At 47.7% G+C, this 20,751-nt stretch overlaps 3 protein-coding genes across 4 annotated transcripts; all 3 read right to left on the bottom strand.

Annotated features, from left to right (window-relative positions):
- Positions 1–1,654: 1,654 nt before the first annotated feature.
- Positions 1,655–6,331, bottom strand: LOC102702944 (flocculation protein FLO11). Its single transcript, XM_015837359.2, has 5 exons — positions 6,046–6,331; positions 4,662–5,318; positions 3,279–3,627; positions 3,067–3,144; positions 1,655–2,136 (listed from the first exon to the last, which is right to left on the bottom strand). The coding sequence occupies exons 1-5, from the start codon at positions 6,132–6,134 to the stop codon at positions 2,080–2,082; spliced, it is 1,230 nt and encodes a 409-aa protein (XP_015692845.2). The 5' UTR covers positions 6,135–6,331; the 3' UTR covers positions 1,655–2,079.
- Positions 6,332–12,145: 5,814 nt separating this feature from the next.
- On the bottom strand, positions 12,146–14,807 carry LOC102714461 (cytochrome b561 and DOMON domain-containing protein At3g61750-like). Its single transcript, XM_006654699.3, has 4 exons — positions 14,534–14,807; positions 13,652–14,048; positions 12,904–13,190; positions 12,146–12,814 (listed from the first exon to the last, which is right to left on the bottom strand). The coding sequence occupies exons 1-4, from the start codon at positions 14,690–14,692 to the stop codon at positions 12,554–12,556; spliced, it is 1,104 nt and encodes a 367-aa protein (XP_006654762.1). The 5' UTR covers positions 14,693–14,807; the 3' UTR covers positions 12,146–12,553.
- Positions 14,808–15,842: 1,035 nt separating this feature from the next.
- LOC102702663 (O-acyltransferase WSD1-like) lies at positions 15,843–20,415 on the bottom strand. 2 transcript variants are annotated; one of them, XM_040524212.1, is made up of 7 exons: positions 19,918–20,415; positions 17,510–18,122; positions 17,334–17,400; positions 17,150–17,231; positions 16,845–17,060; positions 16,563–16,700; positions 15,843–16,241 (listed from the first exon to the last, which is right to left on the bottom strand). In XM_040524212.1, the coding sequence occupies exons 1-7, from the start codon at positions 20,335–20,337 to the stop codon at positions 16,092–16,094; spliced, it is 1,686 nt and encodes a 561-aa protein (XP_040380146.1). In that variant the 5' UTR covers positions 20,338–20,415; the 3' UTR covers positions 15,843–16,091. The 2 variants fall into 2 exon arrangements, with proteins under 2 accessions (XP_040380146.1, XP_040380145.1); XM_040524211.1 differs by having other exon boundaries at positions 17,150–17,241; positions 17,508–18,122; positions 19,918–20,414.
- Between the last annotated feature and the right edge of the window lie 336 nt (positions 20,416–20,751).

Genomic DNA, 20,751 nt, shown 5'->3' with positions numbered 1-20,751 from the left:
CAAATAATTTTAAGGTTATCAGTTTACACTGGTAACCTATACATCCTCAATTATGCCCAACCAAGATGTAATCATATTCAAGTGAGTTTAAGACTACGAAAAGCAGGCGGATTTTAACAACAACATTCTTACAATCCAAATGCTATTTGGGGATTTTGCAAGAACCATAAGCTGCCAAAATCCCTCTAAACAAGGCCGTAGAGAAATTCTCACGAGATGGTCCTGAAAATTTTCTCAGTAAATGGCTACATCCATTCATCAAGCTGAGACCGACCAACAGTCGTACGCTGCGTATGGATTTCATTCATAAAATCGAATCGATCGCCGGCTCCGCGCTGTCGATCGCCGTGGACCACGGATCATCATACTACTACTACTACCACTATATATCTACCTCAAGTCCGGAGGCCGGGGCGCAACCTCCGGCGAACAAGGGTTTGGATTTGAGTTTAAAAGCTTGACGTTTTCTGCGCCCCGCCGGGGGAGACGCGACGGGTGATCCAGGACGAGGAGGAGGACCAGCCGCACGTCGTTCTCGCCGTCTCGGACTATCCGTCAGTCACAGCGCCGGCGATGGCGAACGCCACGTACCGGCCGGTTGGTTCGTTGACGTCTCGCTCGCCGTGGCTCCCGTCGGCCCGGCCGGCCGCCGTCCAGCCACAGCACACGAAAGCGGTCACCGGCCGGCGGCACGGCGTCGTCTCGCTGCCCAGGCCGCCGACACGCCGATGAGATCCCACCACGCAGAAAGCAAGTGGCAGTGCAGCTGTGCAGGGGACTCTTTTTTTGCCGTTTCGGCCGTGGACGAGGCAACCCGAGCTTCCTTTTGTTTGTTGCACACTTGCACGGATGTGGATGTCCATGCAGAGAAGGATCCAAAGCCGTTTGGTGAGCAGGCAGCACTCCACCAAACTGTGTCAGTGTCACCCAACACTAATCTGTAGCACTTGGTCGAACGGCTAATCTGCCTGCATTGTAACGAGTACTGCATCTTGTGCATTTTGTAGACCAGTGGTGGTTAGTGTCACCTTCATCACCCAAAGTCCCAAAAAGAAGCGGCAAATACTCTTACGCTCGTAGCAAGTACTGTTACTTCTGTTCTGTCTTCACACAGAGCCCCAAATCAAGCACCAACATTGCCCGTGCCCTGTCCTGTCCTCTCAGTAACCATCAATTACATGAACCATGATTTCCTCGTAGACCAGCAGTGATTAGTTTCACCAAAAAAAGAATATGGCTGCTGGTGACTGCTACCCCTGGGCTCTGAGGGCATCCCAAATTCTCAAGGAGTTGCGACCAGTGCACCAGCCCATTGAGATCACTAACCTTTTAACTAAGTGTGGTCTCATCTAAATAAAAAAAAAACAAGTTCACATTTACACAAACTGTGATACCAAGTTTCCAACACGAGACAATGGAGCTCCTGGCGAGATCATGATCCCCACAGCTACATTAGCCGCAAAGCTGTGACCACGGGTCACGTCGCTTCTTGTGGCATGATATAACGAGAGGTAGATCTGCATCTGCTGAAGCCGTACGGGGTTGCCGGCAAATATTCCTATGTGGCGGTGCACGGTGATCAAGAACGCAGGTAGTCGATGCCAAACAAAAGAAAAGAAAAAAAAGAATGATAAGCAGAACCGAGCGAGCGAGCTAACATCAGTCTTCTCCTTTCTTCTTCCTGAGAGTCTAAAACTATGCACAGCCCACCACCATCACCACATGGAAATAGCCATGGATGTAACCCACCAAATGTCACCAAAAAAAGAGGAGGAAAAAATGAGAAGGAAAAGGAAAAAAAAAAAGAGGCGCCCCTAACCACCCAGATATACAAAATGGAATCGAAGGAACAGCCCAATGAAAGTTCTCTTCATCTTTTTTTTGTTGTTGTTTTTTGTTTTGTTTTTCTCCTAACCCAAAGAGGGCTCATGCATCGCCATCCATCCATCCCTGACCTCTCCTCGTCTTCTTCTTCCTCCCCTCTACTGATCTTCACTTTCCCTTTTTCCGCGATTTTTCTCTAGATGATGCCAGCAAATTCACCCACCTGTGGGCGCGCTCCGCTCCAGGCTTGCGCGATCAGTCGGAGTCGCTGTCCATGCTCTCCATCCCTTTCAGGCCCCTGTACTTCTGTTGCTGCGGAGTTGAAGAGCCAAAAAGAAAAGAGAGAGATTTCTCGTCAGGCCAACGCAGATTTGCACGACACAACTAAACAGCAGAGTACAACACAACAGAATTTGCCCACATATTTTTACTTATGTTTATAAACCAAATTTTAAATTTAAAACATAAATTTAAAGTTAATTTTGGGTGTTATTAAAGTACTTTATTTTTTAACCTTTATTTTAGATGGCTAAGGACACATATATAAAGTTTACTTATAAATTATTTTTCAATTGTTATTAAATTATTTTTCAATTGTTATTAAGTAGTTTCGCTTATGTTTATTAAAAGCAAACTGATTGGGCTGAAATATGTCTACTTGGCACAAGTAATTAGACAAGTCGACTAAAGGCAATCCAGTTGATGCTGATTACGTGTCCAAACATACACCATCCTAGTGCAAAGAACACGCCAGCAGCAGCAAGACTGCGAGTTGGGGCCAACGTGTCAGCGACCCAGAACCGAACCTTGGGGTGGGTCCCACTTGCAGGGTGACTAGGACAACATGCCTCGGACGCTGCCAGCCGGGGCCCACGCCCGCCCACTCGCCGTCGGCAAAAGATAATAAAGTGCGGAGATGCAGGTTAAGCACAGTCATCAATGAGCACCCTCCCTCGCGCATTCACGGGCGTTGGCCCCACTCGACATAGGGGACGGACGGGCGGGTTCCTTTCGCTTTTCTTTCTGCCCGCTCTTCGCTTTGATGCTTTTTTGCCCGGGCTTTCGCGGTAATTTCAGCCAAAGCCCATTTCGACCGGGAGAAATTCCCCCAAATTCTAGCTAAGTTCGTGCATTCTAAATATTTATTACTGAACCTATCGATTTTTGGGCACCTTTCTGACCTAATGCAAATCGTAGGAAGTGGATGAATGTGGATAAAATTGATGCAGCATCTGTGCGTACCTTCTTGGTGCACTTCTTCTCGCGGACGATATACTTGGATCTGGTCACATCCGAGAGCCACATTCCTGGGCAGATGAACTGCAGAGATACAGCGATAAAAGAAAGAAAAATGCAGGATATCATGTCAGTTTTGTTGAGACGATTACGAAAAAAAAATAATTTCGTTGGTGTTAGTTGGTAGTAGCAGTGGTGTGTGAGTGGAATATCCATACGTTGACTTGCTTCTCGACAAGCTTGGGCCTCTTCTTGGGTCGCTGCGGCAGCTTGGTGCCTTTCATGGCCATGAAGTCCTCCTCCTTCTCCTTGCGCGACAGCGTCGTGTAGATCCGCGGCAGCTCGAACTTCTGCGTGACCGGCGTCGCCGCCGCCGCCGCCTTCGACGACGAGCTTGGGCCGTGGTGATCGGCGGCGGCCTGGCTGTGGCCGCTGCCGCCGGCGTGATGCTGGAACTTGGAGTCCGCCTTGGCCAAAGCCATGACCACCTCCGCCCTGTGCGCCTTGCTGTCCGACGCCGGCCGATGCTGCTGCTTCTCCGCCTTCGTCGCCGACTGCTCGCCGGATCTGATCACCATCATCATACTGTCAAAATCCCAGCAACAAACAGCAGCAGAAACCAAAGTCGCCACTGCACCGGTGGTTGCTGGAGACAAATCACAAAAAAAAAAAAACAGAAACTTTTCTTTCTAGTATCAAATTTACTCCAGCTCTATCAACAGGAGTAAGGAGCAATGGTGGATGCAGATGAGCAAAGCAAAGCACCGGCAAAGTCACTGCCAGATGACACCCGCATAAAGCGGCAGAGATGAGAATGAGATGGGGTGTATGCATGTGTGTGTCCTATTTTATACCCATATTTACACCAAGACCTTCTATATCAGCTCCTGCTGTTGATGTCACTGTTGATAGTTCTCTCACACACACGACACGTCACCACCCGGATGAACCAAGAGGAAACCATTAATGGACACGGATTGGAAATGGTGATGAAGTGTTAGATCGACATGAAGGGATGCGCCCCCACAGATTAGCCAAGAAAAGAGGGGAAAGTGCTCTCTTCCCGTTCAATGATCCTGGTATGGACATGGGTGACAGAAGCCAGTACAAAATTTGTTGCCTAAAGGATCTGAAAAATCGTCAATGAGAAAAACTTTTTTGCAAAGCCCCTATTCTAAAAGCTGGAGCAACAGAGTGGATGTTTGCTAATACTACATACTATCATAAGAAAAAAAAAATCGTTGCTATTGGTGTTTACAAAAAATTAAAAAAAGGGTGTTGAAATAAAAGTTGAGAAGGTATCTTATCATCTAAACGCACCTCGGTTGCTAAAGATGGAGGGGGCGTGACAGCTCAGCTCACCACCAGAGTGTGAGAGGGCGGGAGACCCGAACCGAGCCCACTACAAGAACCAAACCGGAAGCGACCCGACGCCGGCGACGACGCGAGCCCACGAGCCGGAATACGGCTCGGTCCGAGGGGCAAAAGCGGAAGAGAAAAAAAAATCGAGGAAAGGAAAAGAGGACGAAGACGACGACGACGACGCCCGGCCAGGCAATCCACTGAAGGAAGGATGGATGGGGTGAGTGCGTGAGTACTACCTGTGGTGGGGGAGGGTGGTGCGGCCGTGGTGGTGGGCGGCGTCTCCGGCGCTGCCGCGGGCCGGGAGGGAGGAGGCGACGCGGAGGGTGGAGCCGCGGGAGGGCGTCGTGCTCGGCGGCGGCATCAGCTTCTCCGCGGGTGCTGATGACCGGCGCTGGATCTTGACCGCGCCGGCCGCGGCCTGGCGGCGCTGGGGGGAGGGCGCGGCCGCTGAGGCCGACGAGGCGGAGGCGGACGCGTCGCGCCGCCCGCGCGAGCGCTTGTTGTGGCCCCACTGGAGCAGCACGGCGGAGTCGGTCACGGCGCCGCCGGCGCCGCCGGTGGAGGTCGGGGAGGTGGGGTCGGCGAAGTCGGAGGTGTGGTGGCCGTGGTCGCGCGCAGGGCTCCTTCCTGCGGCCGCCGTTGAGGACGACGGCGGGGCCGGGGCCGGCGCCGCCGCCTGTGGAGGCTGCGGCGGCGGCGGAGCTCGAGTGCGCGGCTTAGACTCGACCGACGCCGATGCGCTAGCGAGGTACGGTCCGATGCCCTTGCTGTCGCTGGCGGCGGCCGGGGAGTCGTCGTCCTTGCTCGATCTGGTCGCCGCCGTCGGCTTCCGGCTCCCGCTGCCGCCGCTGCCATTGGGGAGCGGGAGACAATCCGGACCGACTCTCTGAAATCTGCAGCAAAATCAAAACAGCCACAAAAACGCAAGAGCGATTGGATCAGACAAGAACAAGGTCGTCCTTTCAGAATGGAGGACGAAACGAACAGCAAAAACTCTCCTTTTGGCGAGAATTCGAGACAGAAAAAACACTAGAACACCCCCCAGTCTACAAACCGCGAAATCGAATACCCAACTAACGATTCAGAGATCTGTTCGACGCAAACCAGCACACCACACAAACTCGAAATCCCGATGAAAATCGTCGAGATGTGAAACAATCACTCGAGAAACGAAAAATCGTCAGCCATGAGCACTTTCATCTCCAGCAGCACGGAGCCGACGAAGAACAAGAACAAAACGAAATCGATTGGTTACTCAGAAACCAGTCAAAGTAGCCATGAAATGGGGAAAAAGGCAACGAATTTACTTCAACGACGATAGAAGCGACCGAAAGTGAAGAATTCGACCAGACAAATGGACAAACACAGATCAAAGGATGCCTTTTGTGAAACCAGGAAATCAAGACGGCAAGGAAACGAACACAAAACCGACGATGAGAAAGAAAAAGGATAGAACTAACTTGCCTAAATCGGCCGGCGAGAGCCGAAGCGACACAAACAGAACGAATCGAGAGGAAGAAAAAAAAATCACACCTTGATCTCTCGAACGAAACACCGCAGCAGAAATTTTCAACGGCAGCGACGAACGCATCAAAAGGATTGCGAGATTCCAAGCCCTACCTCATCATGTCCAATGCCGATGGGGGTTTCGCTGGGCTCGACGACGCGACGTCTCGAGCAACGGCGACGGCCTCGCCGGAGCCACGCATCAAATCGGCCTTCCTCCCCCTACCCCTCCTCCCAGTTTCCGCCCCCAATCACACACACTGCCTCCCACCTCTGCGCTGCCCCACTCTACAGATCAAACATCTCGAACCGAGAAACTGAGGAGAAATTGCACAGGAGAAAGGAGTTTCTTGGTGAATCTGACAGCGCTCGCGACCAGAGAGAAGCAGCGAGCAGCAGCAATGGCGATGAAGAAGAAGAACCAACCCGAGCCTGACGGCCCGAGGCTTTATCGTTTCCACTCTTCCAACAATGCCCTCCATTCTCCGCACCTATTCTCACTTCTGCCACATCTGAGGCTGCAACCAAGTGCACCCGCAAGGGTAGGGCGTAGATGTGATTAGCGCAAGAACCAGTGGCGTCCGCGGAAAATCATCCAATGGCACGCCGTGTGATTAGCCCCAAATCCCCTGCGCTAATGCATAAACCTGCTCCATGCCACACCGCGCGATTAGCTCAGAATTCCGGGGCCGGATTGCATAACCACGCGTCTTCTTCAGTTCATCCCCGTGCTCTCTGCGCCGTTCTGCAAGCCAACCGATAAAAATGCCTAACGCCACCCAGCCCAGTGACACCCCACATGATCCACTCTCTGACATTGGGTCCCAGCTCACCACCCGCCCGGACAAAAATGGTCGCTGCCGTGTGGGGCCAGCAACTACGTGGGCCCAGGAAAGCAGTGTGTGATACCCCTCGTGAGATTCAGGTAAGAGAAGACGTGACGCTGGGGTCGTAACTTGTGAATGGACGGCCAGGATTGGATAGCGTGAGGACGTGGACGTGCTTATCCACCTCCACGTCACGGCTTGACGGATCATGTGAGCGGGGGTGCTAGGAGACGCCGGTTTCCAGTGTTTCCTACTTTTCAGTGTTCAGTTACCATGAAAAAATATTTTTTTTTGCCTAAATATAGGACGCTTAGAACTTTTAGAACAAACTAATGGCAATGGTAAAATTCTATAGATGGATTTCCTAGGCATCTGTTCTGTACGAGGAATGGATTGACTCAACGTAGAGATAAGCCATCTTTACCATGCGAGTTAAGAAAACTAAGAAATTAAAAAAATACAATAAGTAGAAAACAAGGAATGTTGTTTAGGAACTAACCAATGCCCAAGATTTCTTTGGAGTGGCAAAGTAAGTAGCGGGATCGACTAAACGGAATTGCTAAAGAATATTAGAACGAAAATTAGGACCAAAATCTTGCAGATCGCTAACCTCATGATTTATTGTGCAGTTCATGACGTAGTAACTTCCCCCGTCTCTAGCAAGCCCGATGAACTTCGATGAAGAAGGTAGCACCTCCCGTGCCGACCGATGAGGCATGGCAAGGCGATGGTGGCAGGAACGAAGTTGCATGGAGAGAGGGGGAAGGTAGAGGAAACATCAAGGGTATCAAGAGCTAGCGGTCCCGTGACGATAGCGGGGTTGGGGTTGGGGGATCTAGCGACGGAAATCGCCATAGGCGAAGAAGAACGGTGCAAGGGCAATAGAGACAGGGAAATGTAAGTAGACCGGCAGATGGAGGAGGTATATAACGTCTGTACCAACCGGTGGCCGTAAGTGGGGAGGTGGAGGCGGGCGGCGATACGTGTGATAAAGGAAGGAGCGGGGAGGTGGTGATATCGTGAGCTCACAGCTGAAATTGCCATGTTCGGTAGATACGTCCAAACGAGACAATATGTAAAATGGAAGGACTATGGCACGTTGGATTCTAATCATGTGGTCACAAATTCATATCCCATTTCGATAAATGAGTCCAACTATTTGAAGAGTTGTGTTCCTATTCTATATGAAGAATGGATTGATATCTTGATGATTTGGGAAAACTAAGTAACAAGAAAATGTGACAACCGAGTGACATCAGTAGTGAGGCCCTATGGAAAGTGGAAACGGGGAAATTTCATGTGGTTGGTTCTATTATAGAAAAAGTACATGAATTTTGAATAAATTCTTAAGTCATAGTATACTAAAGAGGAAACTGAAGAACTTTTGGCTAAAGTTTGACGGAAAGAACTTTTAGGACAAACTAGCATTGGTAAAATCCTATAGATTGATTATGTATGCACATGTTCTATTGGAGCAATGCTTTGATTTCTTATGCCTCCACCAGTGCTCATACTTTAGGCACCACCGAAGAAAACAAACACATAAAGATACCGCCAATTAAATGTCATGAATAGCGAGGCCCTATATGAAGTGGAAATAGCAAATTGGGGTGTTTATTTCTATTATAGAAAAAGTAAATGAATTTGTAATAATACTTCTGAGAAAAAATATAGATGAACATACAAGATGCCTTAGACCTCCAAGAGAAAACACGGACATATACTTCAATAACTTTTTTGGAGTCATAATAAAAGTGGAGTAGAAGGATACCAAAGAAATTCTAGAATAATAGAGGAGACACCCCCTTACCCCTTCCCTCCTTGATGGCGGTGCCAAAATACAAGGCTAGGGTAGCGCAAGCGGGGCAAGAAACTGAAGCTTGGGAGAATATGGCAAAGCAAAGCCAAAGTTGATCTGGGTGAAGCGGGCAACAGAGGACATTGAAGAAAGCTAATGTGGTTAGCGGCAGGGCTCCATTCTTCGATGCTAGTGGTCACCTCCCTAGGGTGAGCGGGCAACATAGACAAGGTCTTTGGACTGCCTATCAAATGTATTAATGCAGCCAATAGAGCGGTTCATCATTAGGTGAATAAGGGAAAAGCCTTTATGAGGTGAACCATCCCCAAGAGACCCACACTCATGGGGTAGTGGTGGGGAGTGGCGTTAGATCACACACTTTGATAGTACGAATGCTTGTATGAGAGAGATGTAGAGTGTAATGTTGGTCGTTGTGTTGAGCCTCGAGTTGTGGTTTATATACAAAGATTAAAGTGATAAGGAAGTGTTTGATGCAATTCTATTTTGTCCTAATATATCTCTAACTATTGTATGTACTATGTGACTATCAACACCATTAGGGTGTATCTACGAGATTAGGTACATAAGTAGAGAAAGACACACAAAGTATTTCATGCATTACCACTTGTCACACAATCATCAAATTCAATACCCATGATAAAAATTTGTTCTTTATATGGTAATTTATAATCGCCAACTTTGTAATGTCAAAAAATATGGTCTATGTAAGCAAGCCACCCACAATTAGGATGCAAGTTAATTTGCTATAATGGCATTAAACCATTGCCAGTCTGGGATACCCATAATGGAATATTCCAAGAGGAAATAAACTTAATCAAAATTTAGAATACTATTATGGGAAAACAAAATGAAGACTAGGGGCCTAGATATAAAAAAATATGGTCTATATTCGACGTTAGAGGTTCCCTCACTCGTTTCCCACGTTTACACTTCCTAAACTGCGATACCATTTCTACAAAGAAAGGCAAAGAAACGTTACTTTAAAAACAATATTAATCTTTTTTGTTTTAAATTATTGTTTGATTAAAAACAATATTAAGCTTTGTTTTGCATGCTAGAGGGGAAGAGTTTCCAACACCAAGAAATAAACACAACCATAGTTGGGTTCAAAAGTAAACAAGTCATCTATTATGTTACGAAGATAGCTCAAAAAGAAACCACCACGTTCGTTCTAAAGGTTAGAAATTATCACATTAATTAAAAAAAAGATAGATATTGATTGTTAGATCATGGTTAGACCAAGCTATAGCGGTTGAAATCGACTACATACAGATAGAATCTAAACCGAAATTTCCTTATGGAACATGTATGTTCTCGGCAAGCACATCGCTGCAGTGTCCTATTCGGATATGGATTCCCCTTGAACAAACTACTTCCTCACCGGTTTGTAAAGAGAAAAAAGATAATTATTTACACCATGATATGGTTGATTACAATGGTATAGATCAGTTGGATATAATAGGTATCAGAGAGTTATTGAATTGATATAATTATTATATTGTTCTAATAAAAATTTGGTAAAGATATACTGTTGAACCAAACTCCGGTCTAAAAGTGATTAAGAGTAGTGGTTGAAACAGACCCGCCGTAGCCAAACAATTTCAAAGGCTGCAAACAAAATACAGTATCCAAACATATCTCAATACCAACGAAGAGGGCGGCGGGCACTGGTCGCGTGGGTAGGCGAGTATACAAAAGCGCATATAATGTGCTATATAGTATAACGTGGAGTTTTTTTTTACAAAAATTTAATATCTCGAGTTGCAATGTATCTTAAGGTATCAAAATTTTACACTAAATTAAAATAACTCATAAATTTATACATATGACAGCCGCGTAATTGATGGGACATTCGCTAGTTTAATTCATAACAGCAATAAATAAATGGGGCACATTCAACAAATTCATTAGTTAACATTTCATGGATTGCAACATGATTTCGAGAAGGACAGACAAATGTTAGCTTTTTTTCCGGTTTTCTCTTAAATCATGGGAACATCGGTTTTGTGGATGGGAGGGTAGAAAGGAATAATGGCTACTTCGCTTTTACTGTACTTCATATGGTTAATTCTTGACATTTTTTTGACATATTTAAAATCAAACTATTAGAATTTAACTATTAATTTTTTTAAATATTTAGCTTCACAACACTAGAACACGGTGTATTGATTAGTCTTAGAAAATATTTTTATAAAATTAATTAATTTACTTATATATATATATATATATATGCTTCGAAGATCGTATCATTCCTAAACATCAGCAATTATCGAGCCGGACAGAACAGTGGAGATACACATTTTAAGGTTTTAATCCCCCTCAAGAATTGCCTCAAGTTTTTACAAAATACCCAAACCTTAATGTACGGTTAGGCTCTGTTGCAGTTGGATCGGTTTCCTTGCCTCGCTGGTACGAAACCAGAAACTGGTTTTGCCTTGGGGCTTGGGTAGCAAATCGTCTCGCGCAAACTAGCCAGTCCACACCCCCAACACGCTGACCGCAGCGAGGGCAGCCATGAGCCACGCCACACGGCCACAGCCAGCGGTTGCAGTCGCTGACGCGGAACTGCGGATCGCGCCATTGCGGACTGCGCGGTGTGCCATGCAGCGGGCCGCGTGGAAGCATGGCTGCGCGTGGGCTGCTGCGGCTAATTTGCTTTGCTTTTGCTGGGTTGGGCGGCACCGCGCGGCCCGTACGAACCTGAGCCAGCCGCGCACCCCTCGCAGCCTGCTCCAATCTTGGGCGGTGATCTGTTCGACCGTTCCGGGTGTGGACATGCAGCCCCTTATATTTTCGTTTATAAGCCAAATTTAAGTTTTAAAACTACAATTTATAGTTAATTCTAGATTATTTATTCTAATTTATTTTTCAGTATTCAATTTTATATCATTAAAATTTTTATTTACAAATTAGTTTTTTAATTGCATCACTCCGTTTCAAAAATAACATTATTTTTTATCCTCCACAGTTGTCCCAAGAGACTTTTTTTTTTGTCATTAATGCATTGGAGTTTGTAAAATTAACTAAGTACATTGGTGTTTGTTAAAATGAGAGACGAATTATGGCAGTTTATGAAAGTTAGGGACAATTACATTTTCCATCCATTTTAAAATATAAACATTTCTATATTGTTTAACAAGATTATGGTTAAGAAGGAAAAAATACGTTGTCCCTTAATAAATAAAAAATGGGCATGGTGAAACCATGGAAGGATGTAAGAATAAAATTTAAAATATTTTAAATGAGACGTCACCCATGGGAAAAGTTATGTTGTCAATAGTGTCCAATATTACGGTGGAATATTCAAATGTATTAAGTGTTTATACTTTGAGATGAGATGGAGGGAACAGGAGTTTTTAAAGTAAATGTCATTATACTCTGTTTGTCTTTGTTTTGGTATGTTTGGGTGGGTTAAAACTAGAGTTTTCTTTATGGAGGGAGTATATCCATTACTTTTTTCGAATACAAATATAAACTTCAAATAGTTATTTTTTGAATTTGGACAGGTTTATACTTTGTTCAATATTTGTTTGATGGAGACAAAGTCTACCACAACACTACCGGTGTATCAAGTTTGCAAATTTAGATGTCCTGAAAATCGTGAAATATACTGTCTATGGTAAGCAGTGAACGGCGGTGACTTTTGCTGCTTAAGCACGTCATTTTCCACCTCGGATACACCGGGGCTCACCAGGACCGCACCTCATAAACAAAAGCTAAACCTATCAATAGTGCAATTGCACCTGCTCACACTTACACTTTTTCATTTGACAGCAACGTAGAGAAAATCGACCAGCACAGAGAATGCCCAAAAAAAAAATATCACAACACCACCGGAGCTAAGACACAATCAGCAGGTGGAGCTAAGACACAATCAGCACCCACAGGAGGGGGGCAGAAAAAAAACCAAAAAATAGTGTGGATTCGCGGCATCGACGCCTCGACCGCCGGCGTGCCCTGCCGGCGCTAGCTGCGCCTAGTACGAGGGCGTGGGCTCGCTGTCCTTGGACCACCTCGTCCACAGCATGAACTCCAGCCCGATGACGGCGAGCAGGAGGATGGCGAGGTTGAATCCGTACCCGATCTTCCACGAGTTGTCACCGCCGCCGACGTGGATCCCGAGCACGATGTTGACGGCGGCGAAGAACAGCAACAGCCTGCCCGACCAGTGGTGGTACCAGTTCCAATACTTACGGTACTTGGAGTCGGTGTTGGGACGAAGGAAGAACGCCAAAATCTGAAAGCACAGTTCATCAAGTTCAGAAACCATCGTCAGTAACCTTGCATTCTGCAAGAGCCAAGAAGTGAGCTGGGGATATGGAAAACCTGGAGGATGCCGAGGACGAGGATGAAGATGCCGAGGCCCCTGTGTGCCGGGATGTCGGCCTGGATCTTGTTGTAGAGGGCTACTCCGGCGACGACGCCGGCGAGGCCGATGATGAAGCCGACGAACTGGATGCCGACGTGGAGGTAGAACCAGAGAGGGTCCATCCGCCGGAAGTAGCGCGCCAGGATGGCGCCGATCGGCAGCAGGACGCCCCACGCGAACAGGTTCAGAGCCCCGTGTGCCCTCCTCAGACCGTAGGGGAATGACCCGTCGGTGAAAGTCTTGCCTACAGATTCATCAACTGTGCTGTGAAAAATTGATTTCTAAAAGTAGTTCTTTTAAGAAAAAAGATTTTTAATTGTACACATGATGCCATCAAGGAAGAATGTTGATGTGGCAACAGAAAAAGGTGGCGACTGAAGCTTCAAGTATCAAATACCTTTTCGCTAATTGACACATTACTTACAGTTCAAGTGATCTTGTCAACTCATTTTTCAAGACATATATTTTCGATGGACTAAGATTTCAGCTGCAGTTTGTTTTTCCTGTCCTACTCTTGATTTTTGTTTCCCCCAGTTAGGTGCCATGTCATTCATCAAAGCTAGTACAAAAAATCTAACCACCAGCTGGGACGTACTTCACTCCAAACCTCACACTTAGTGATGCTTAAAATGTATGGAAAACCCGTCCAAACTGAACTGACAGGAGAAGATTGGATCAAATAAAATCGAGGAGAAGCATACGTACCAGTGGTGAAGTCGAAGGTGAAGGAGGTCTTGTCCTGGTGCTTGGTGAGCTTGTTGTTGACGGGGATGCTAGAGCCGAAGGCGAGGATGATGTGCTGGCTGGTGAGGCGGTAGGAGAACTTGAGCTGGAAGGCGAGGTAGATCCTGGCCTGCTGCACGACGACGGTGTGGTCGCGGTCGTTGGAGACGAGGAACCCGCGGTTGGCGACGACCTTGCCGCTGGTCTTGCCGCGCAGCGAGAACTGCTTGACGTGGGGGAGCCCCTTCCGGCCGATCCACCCGACCATGGCGCTCGAGCCCACCATGAGACCGTCCCGGGAGAACCCCATCCCCACCCACCCCGTGCTGTACATCGTCGACAGCACCACCCTCAGCACGTTGTTCTTGTCCTGGTGATACTGCATTCATACATGCGTGCATTGGATGAGAATGTGAGTACAGCAGGATCGAATTATGACCTGTGAGCTTGAATTGAGGTTGTTTTGGATTGGTAGCATCTAAATCAATTGTAATAATTTGAGTTTTTTTTTTGTTTTGGGGAAGATTGTGTTGTTGAACTGGCTCGAATTCACTGTTTTACTGGTATTGAAAAAGTTACTGCTGCTCCAACGACTCATCAGGTTCGGTTAGGCTTAGGCAGTTGGCAGTGTACTAGCAGGGTAGGAACATGCTAGATCCACCTGAAATTCCTGCAGATCTTAGCTCATTGCAAGCACACGCAGAGTACTGAGCTACAGGTCAGGAGGAGCTAGCTAGCTAACTAGATTTGCTCAAACGACACTGCAGCTGTGGTGCAGCACAACTTAACCTCGGTTACGTGGTGGTAAGTACAGGTGCAAGAACACGAAATGCTCGTCAATGGAGTCGCAAGAAAACTGCGTACCCGGAGCACGAAGTTGTTCCAGACCGGCTGGCAAGCGAGCCCGGAGTAGTTGCCGACGAGCACGAACGGCAGCTCGGTGTTGCAGCTCTCCATCTGCGCCGTCGCCGCCGCGGCGAACGCCACCACCAGCACGGCAACCGCCGCCGCCGCACGCGCCATGCTAGCTAGCTAGCCAGCCACCCTCGAAGCCGAAACGGCAAATTGGGCAATGGCAATGGCGACCGTGCCCCCCTCGGCTCGCGCGAGGCAGAGATCGAGCTGCACAGGTTTAGGAGGAGTGGGCAGCAGCGAAGCTAAGAGAGAGGTTGATGAGAGGTTGCCGTCAGTTGGTGGCGCTTGCTGAGCTAGCTAGGAGATTTGCTGGTGGCGTGTCGCTGGCGGCTGGGACCGACCATGGCGTGGCGGGCCGGCGGGTGCGCGTATGATTGGTGCACCGGAGGGCGCCGGGGTTGGTGGTGCTACGGTTTGGGTGTCCCTCTCTCCGCGCGTTGCCGTTGCTGCTGCCGCGCCGTCTCGATGGATGGATGGATCGCCTCCAGATCTGGAAGCGAGCGAGCGGGACGGACCGCTCGCTCGCTCGCACGGGGGGAGATGGAGTGCAGAACGGGGAAAAGCGGCACACGACCCCACGTACCCGTCGTCGCGTACGGTTTTTGCCGCTCGTTTTGTTTGCTGCTATGCTGCGTACGCCGTGGGCACGTGATATTGGATCGTATATTCGTCTGTGCGTTTTTCTCTTCCTGGGAGTGAGGCATCGCGTGAATGGCGTGGTGCACGCGTGTACCGGTATGGTAAGATTCTGGCTGCTTTTGATGGAAGGGTTGCAGAAATCGTAGCCGTTTTTCAGTCAAACTACAAATGTGAAAGGTTGAGCGCATTTTAGTTTCTGTTTATTAAATATAAACTAAAATTTAAAATTTTTAAGCTTAAATTTAGGATTGATTTTCAAGTTTTTGCATCGAAGTTTATTTTTCAGTATTTGCTTTTAAATCGATAAGAATACATTTATAAAAATTTTATTCATAAATTATTTTTATTTATAAATATTTCGTTTGGATTTAACCATATATTTTTTATATAAAGATAAAAGATTATCTGATTTTTTATAGCTATTTTATAATATAAAATATAAAGTTAAAAATCTACTTTAAAAATATAAGACAATCAATTTCTATATATAATCTTTTTTAAAATATACCGTTTAAGCGTTCAAAAAATATATGCGTAGGAGTCAATAAATAATATGGGGAAAAAGAACAAAGTAACCAGAGATTGGGCCTAATCTGAAAAGCAGATGATGTGTGAAAAATTGGCAATCCATATAGTGCCGATTTAATGGTTATAACTCATTCGGAACACATGAGTTTTACGTAGTTTTTATAGGAAACATTCAACTCCTCTAATTTTTTGATGAACTCGAATAAGCACTTTATAACAACATTGATTGCAAAAAAATGTGGTAGTACTAGTACATCTATCAAGTTTACTGATTGGAAGGTGCACTTTGCGATTTTGTGCTTATCATCGGTCTCAATGTGAGGGGAAAAAAAAAGAGAAACTATGATTTTGTCGAAGCTGCCTGACGGATGAGCTTGAGGGACTCGGCGAAATCATTCAGTAGTTGGTGAGCGTCTGGGAACTGTGCATCATCCACCGCCAGGACAAGCTTGATAATGTTCATGTAGCTCTGGTAGTGTATTGTCAGTGCCTGCACATAATCAAATGAAATGATTGGTTGCTTTCAGGTGTGGCTACCGTTAAAAGTCGAAGCATTCATGAGTCATGTCGCTTTGACAAAAAAGGCTTTCCAATCACAAGTTCACAACATGGAAAATTATCATCTGGGAAAGTCTCACTTTAGTTATGCCTCACTTTAGTTATGCCTACATGTCAGCACTATATTTAATTTAAAATGGTGACTTTTGAACAATTATCTGTGATTCAAGCAAAGCTAGTGACAATATATCAATGAAGCTAATGGGCAACTTCTCAAATGAACCTTAAAAAAAGGAATCAAACGAGCACTTACATGTGGATGCCCATATACACTTGGGGCAATATACTCTATAGGATGCCCATAGAACTCGACCTTCTCTGCAGGACCGACCATGCTCGAGAATGACAGAGTGGTATTAGCAATCATGCCATAGCAGAGAGCAGCTGCAGTCTGCAAAAGTTGCCATTCACATTATTACACCTAGTTAGCATCTCCAGTTACAGAACATTTTACAAAACAATGGCCCACAAAATGCAGTGAATAAAACTTCATTGCTAATTACTAGCAAATCGTTATTTATAGAGAGATCAATACCTTAATGCCAAAAAGTTTGACTATTAGATTTCCGCTCCAGTATGTGAAGATTGCTTCTAGCGAGTTCTTCTTCCTGTCAACTGTTCTTTTTCCCTGACGAATGTACTCAAGAGGATCATCGTACATGGCTATACGAAAAGGAAGTACGATGTAGCCAATTAGATTTCCCCATCTCGCAGCATTGTTCTTGCTGGAATTCATCATTTCTGCCAATGCCTGCGCAAAGCAGAACCAAATATAATCAAAAAGTTCAGTACCGGCCTGTATACACGAGTGGACTGATCATAGTCACAGCCTTTCCTTACATGTAAGCCAGGTGTTTTTCTGATGTTAACAAGAAGAGCGGACCGCATACGGATATTCTTTCGTCGCGTACGCTTCTCCCTGCTGTTATCACCTGAAGAAGTTCAGAAAAAACGACGACAAGATGCAGCTAGAAGCAGAGTACATAGAACAACATACACGATAAATGTGCAGAAAAATACTCACTGGTCTTGCGGAAGTAATAGCGCGACAATGCTGCAGAAGTTACTCCAACTAACACATCGTTCACAGTCTGAAAAAACACCACCGGGAGATTGCGTTTCGTTTGATGTTTCAGAGGAGTTAAGCTGACAGAGAGTTGTATGTAGTTCAGCGAGAACGAGGAGAAGATGCTCTTACACACTTCATGGCATTCTTGACGTGCTTGACGTCGTCGAGGCTGAGCGTGCAGTTGACGAAGCGCTTGCGGCGGAACTCGACGCCCTCCGCCCCCATGAGCGGCGTGCGCGCGTCGCGGAGGAACAGCGACGTCGCGACGAAGCACACGACGTCGACGACCGTGTGCCAGGCGAGCACGAGGCAGGACCAGGCCCACGCGGCGAGTGCCAGGAGCCCCGCCGAGAGCGGCGGCCGCCGGCGGGCGTAGGCCGCGGGACCGTCGTGGCGCGGCGGCGCAGGCGGCAGCGCGGGGAGCCTCGCCGGGTCGGCGGCGCTGCGGGTGCACGCGATGAGGAGGGATAGCAGCGAGACGCCGTCGCCGAGGGAGTGGTGCATCCGGACGGCGACGGTGGCGGCCGCCTCGGCGGTCGGGAAGTCGAGGACGTGGAACTCCCAGAGCGGGCGGGAGTGGTCCATCGGCTGTGTGGACAGCGTGGACATGTAGTCCTCGACGACCTGGTCAGGGTTGGCCGACGTGGCGGTGGGGTCCAGCTCTGGGAAGATGAGGTGGTTGTCCAGGTTAACCGTCGTCCGGACCCACTTTGGTTTCGCGCGCTTGCTCGCCTCGTTCGACACCTGCAGCAATGCACTTTTACAATTTTTTTCACCGGTTGCTGAACGCGACAGGTTCAGAAAAAGACGACGAATATAATGGATCAGCAATTAGCAAATAGTGTTACAGTGGATCAAGCATTAGCGATGTCTGTATGAAGACGTATGCAACTAGCAGAGCAACGCTGTTCTAAAGGATTTATTCGAAAGCAACTGATCACATGACAATCTGCAATTGATCCGGAGGCGTCCAAACATTGCCAGGGGTCCAAATAGAATGAAAATGAACTGACAAAGCATTTCTATAACCTATAAAAAGATCCGCTATTTACACTTTATGATATTATAATGGACTGAACGGTAAAGATTTTTCATTTAATCTTCTTTGCACGAATAAGATAAACTCATAATATGATACTCCTTCGTATCACAGTACAAGGTATTTTGTCGGTTAAATTTGTCACATGTTGTAAGAGATTTTATTATTCCCAAACAATAATTTATTCCCATCAATCAACTTTTGTGCTAATTTATTCTTTACACATCAGTACCAACTATTATACCATTTTATCTCACATCATTAACTTTTATATTATTTTATTTCATGCCTAACATCTTTTGTGACATCACTAACTTGTTCTATTGATATTTCTTTGTTTTTTTTAAAAGCACAGTCCCTTATATTATGGGATGGTTGAGTAATTTATAAACACTATAAAGTTTGACTTTCGTTCAATTGAGAATAGCATGCTTAGTTTAATCTCAGAAAAGAATCTGAAGGTTTTGTTTTAACACACTACAAAGGCTTGTTACACCTGGCTCGATCGCAATCCAGACACAGGGTTAAGCATTAAGCAAGAAAGCGAGTCTCCCGTGCGTACGGTGACGATACTTAATTCTGACGTTGATATGCCTTCGCCCTCACAAAAATCATGGAGTCATCATCCACAGTTCCACATGTCCGGCATCTGCTTCGCCCGGAAAGCGTGGAGGATCCACCGGGACGAACGCCCAGCTTCTCGCATGATTCCCTCGTGACAATTTTCATGTCAAACGGATAGCTGAGCAGGATGGTCTAAAACGCCAGCTCTGCCTCTGCGAGCGCATTAATACGCGGGCATGGCCACAAGGCCCGCAATAACGCTACGATTGCTGAACCAGCGACTTCGCGATCCAGCCATAAAATCAGGTCATAAAATATGGTTAAAGCAAAATTGACGGGGCTAAAGGTGACGGTGATTCACCGATTCGCGGGCATCTCTCGCCGGAATGAAAGCTAGGTGAACCAATGGATCGGCTAAAAGCACCAGATGCTTGGTAGCAATCGAGAAATCAAGCGAACTTTTCTAGATGGAAGGGAAGCAGGAGCAGTGGAGCACCGTGCAAAGCACAGCCGGCTCCTGCTGGACTTCTGTTTTTGCCGGAGTCACTGCCCACCGTGCGTATCCTCGGAGGCAGCCATTCTAGACCAGACAACCGCAAGAACTCGGCAGAGGCGACGGCGATTGAGCCGACGAGGTGCCAGGCGCGTCGTCGCATCCACCAGTAAAAAAGGAAGCAGAAATCAATGTTGCCGGCGACCCCAGAAATTTTTTGCACCTGCCGGAACGTGCGCCCTGCCCCGCGTGTCAGCGTCGTCGTCGGCGGCACCGGCGGTCAACACCATGTGCTTTCCCTCTCTCTCGGCCCAAGATGCCGGACGCTTCCGCGCCAAAGTTAATTTTGCCACCAAACGAGCGCATTTTTTGGGTGCAAGTTGCGCGATTGGAGTTGATGGGTGGAGGCATGGAGGTAGGGTGGGTATGGCCAAGGCGGGTACCTGGACGCTGCAGAAGCGGGGGTGGCGGACGAGCGTGGCTTCCAGCCCGGCGCGCGCCGCCGCGACGTCCACGCTGGAGCCGAGCCCGATCACCGCCACGATGTAGCAGTTGAAGTGCGTCTCCCGGAACAGCCGCCCCGCGGGGCTCATCGGCACCGCCGCCTCCACGTCCCTCTCCCACTCCGTCTCCGCCGCCGCCGCCGCCGCCTGGTCGGCTTCCGCCATCGCGCTCTCCTGCTGCGCCTTGCTCTCCCTCTCTCTGCTGCCTCTGGGCGCGCCACGCGGCGACGTGTCTATCGAGAGCACCCGCTTCCGCAGCGAGGAGGGGGTGGTGGTGGAGTGGGTGGAACTGGAAGCGCTCGAACTGGCTGGATGGGCCGTCGAGAGATGATCCATCGGCGCGTGTACGGGCGGCGGCATGTGTGGACGCGGTCCGGGGGCTTGACGGTGGGGACAGCGACCGACGGCGTTTGGGAGCTTGCGGACTCCGGCCGGCGTACGTCCGGGAGGGGAGGACCGCGGGACGGGTTGCGTGCGGGCGCGCGATTTGCTGCGTCGTCGCTTTGCGATTCTATATAGGCGACGCGACTTGGCACGACCCGACCGCCCGCCCGCGCCTTCGGGGTTGGTTGGTTGGGCTTCGGCGTTTCGGGGCGCCGACGACCTGATTGGTGACGGATACCGGAGGAGTTACTACGCTTACAGTGCTACTCCACGCTACTCTCACAGTTCAAAAAACAAAGTTTAACTTTAAGGATAATCTTAATAATTAGATATACACATACATCCTCTGAACTGGATCATGTTGAACCGAGCGTCTGGTCCGTGACATAT

The sequence above is a fragment of the Oryza brachyantha genome, chromosome 5, assembly GCF_000231095.2.
Source record: "Oryza brachyantha chromosome 5, ObraRS2, whole genome shotgun sequence".
NCBI lineage: Eukaryota > Viridiplantae > Streptophyta > Magnoliopsida > Poales > Poaceae > Oryza > Oryza brachyantha.
The sequence above is the reverse complement of the archived record's forward strand: the minus strand, read 5'-3'. Positions and strand labels throughout refer to the sequence as shown.